The sequence below is a fragment of the Chionomys nivalis genome, chromosome X, assembly GCF_950005125.1.
Source record: "Chionomys nivalis chromosome X, mChiNiv1.1, whole genome shotgun sequence".
Classification (NCBI taxonomy): Eukaryota; Metazoa; Chordata; class Mammalia; order Rodentia; family Cricetidae; genus Chionomys; species Chionomys nivalis.
The window spans coordinates 72,716,509-72,717,944 of record NC_080112.1 but is presented as its reverse complement, the minus strand read 5'-3'; the positions used below and the strand labels follow the sequence as shown (position 1 = coordinate 72,717,944).

The 1,436-nt window shown below is 45.9% G+C and overlaps 1 protein-coding gene across 1 annotated transcript; it reads right to left on the bottom strand.

The window, feature by feature from the left end:
* Positions 1 to 639: 639 nt before the first annotated feature.
* On the bottom strand, positions 640 to 1,152 carry Zcchc13 (zinc finger CCHC-type containing 13). The gene has a single exon (XM_057759176.1). The coding sequence runs from the start codon at positions 1,150 to 1,152 to the stop codon at positions 640 to 642; it is 513 nt and encodes a 170-aa protein (XP_057615159.1).
* Between the last annotated feature and the right edge of the window lie 284 nt (positions 1,153 to 1,436).

Here is a 1,436-nt window from a genome sequence, read left to right as displayed (position 1 = left end):
CACCAAAAAACAAAAACAAACAAACAAAAAAACCCTTTAGAATAAAAGCAAACGACCAAAAAGCTGACAAAGAGAAATTGTTGAAAGCTATCAATATAATAAAATTAAATTTAAAAACTTGTCAAAGTCATAGATATTTTCAAGAAGTTTTATTTGCACTAAAGAACAAATTCTGAGGGAATGGTAGTCTTCAAGCTGTTCTGGCCCCCCACCTCCAAATGAGTACAGTTTCTCTTCTCGTCTTTTTAGTTGGTTTTCTCTTGCTTCATGGCAGTTTACCTTCATCTGACACACAGACATGTTATTTGTTCGTAAATTCCAAGGCGATGTTCCAAACTTGTTCTGATTTTTTTTCACTGTCAATTCCTAATTAAGTGTGTCAAAACGAAACATACTCAGAGTCCACCAGCTGTCTCCCACTCAAAATGACTGTGCCCTATCTGAATTTCCTCGTGACAACCAAACAGCATATTGATGATAATATTTTTAACGGGTTCCCCCACCCCATGTCTTTTCCTGATTTAAGATGGTAATTATAGTGGCTTAGGAGTAGCTTCCATCTATCACCCTTCTGCTTATTAAGGAAATTTTAGAAACAACATAACTAAGTAGTAAAGAAGAGGGGCCTAGGGGAGAATACTAAGCGGTAGCCTCAATGGGGCATTCCCGGGCTAAATGTCCAGGCTCGCCACAGCGGTAGCAGTTGACTTCGTTTGCCTTGCTGCAGTTCACCGCCATGTGGCCATTCTCACCACATCTGTAGCACTTGATTTGGGTACAGTCTTTTTGGATGTGCCCAAGTTCGCCGCAATTGTAGCATTTTTGCTCTTCCTGCCGGTCGCACTCACGAGCCAGATGACCAGGTCGGCTGCAGATGTAACAGCACTGCTCCCTCTCTCGTTTCGGCTGGGTACAGTCTTTAGCGATGTGACCTCTTTTCCCGCAGTTATAGCAGGTGTCCTGGAGAAGATCGCAGTCCTTGGCGTAATGACCAGTTTCGCCACAGCGATAGCAGATGTCGGACTGGCTGGTGGAGCTACACTGAGGACCTTTGCCACGACTTCTTGGTGTTCGCCCTCGAGTTCCACCTTTAGGACAATCCCGGGCCCAGTGGCCAGGGCGTCCACACTTGAAGCAGCTTTTACTGCTCATGGCTACGGTGAGATCTTCCGGTGAGCAGGCCCTCACACCGCCACCACGGAGTCCCGAGGCTACCCCCCTAGATGGCTTAGATGAAAATGGCAGGTTTTCCTAGTTGCCTTCTATGACGTTGCATGAGCTTTGCACACGACTTCAATGGCCTGGCGTCAGAGGCATTTTGGTGTCTGTGCATGCGTGCATGTGCGTGCGTGCGTGTGTGTGTGTGTGTGTGTGTGTGTGTTTGTGTGTTTGTGTGCGTGCGCGCATGTGTGTGTGTTTACTTTTATTTTAATTTA

Coding starts and splice junctions, on each gene's coding strand:
- Zcchc13 (XM_057759176.1), bottom strand. CDS start 1,152: ATGAGCAGTAAAAGCTGCTTCAAGTGTGGACGCCCTGGCCACTGGGCC.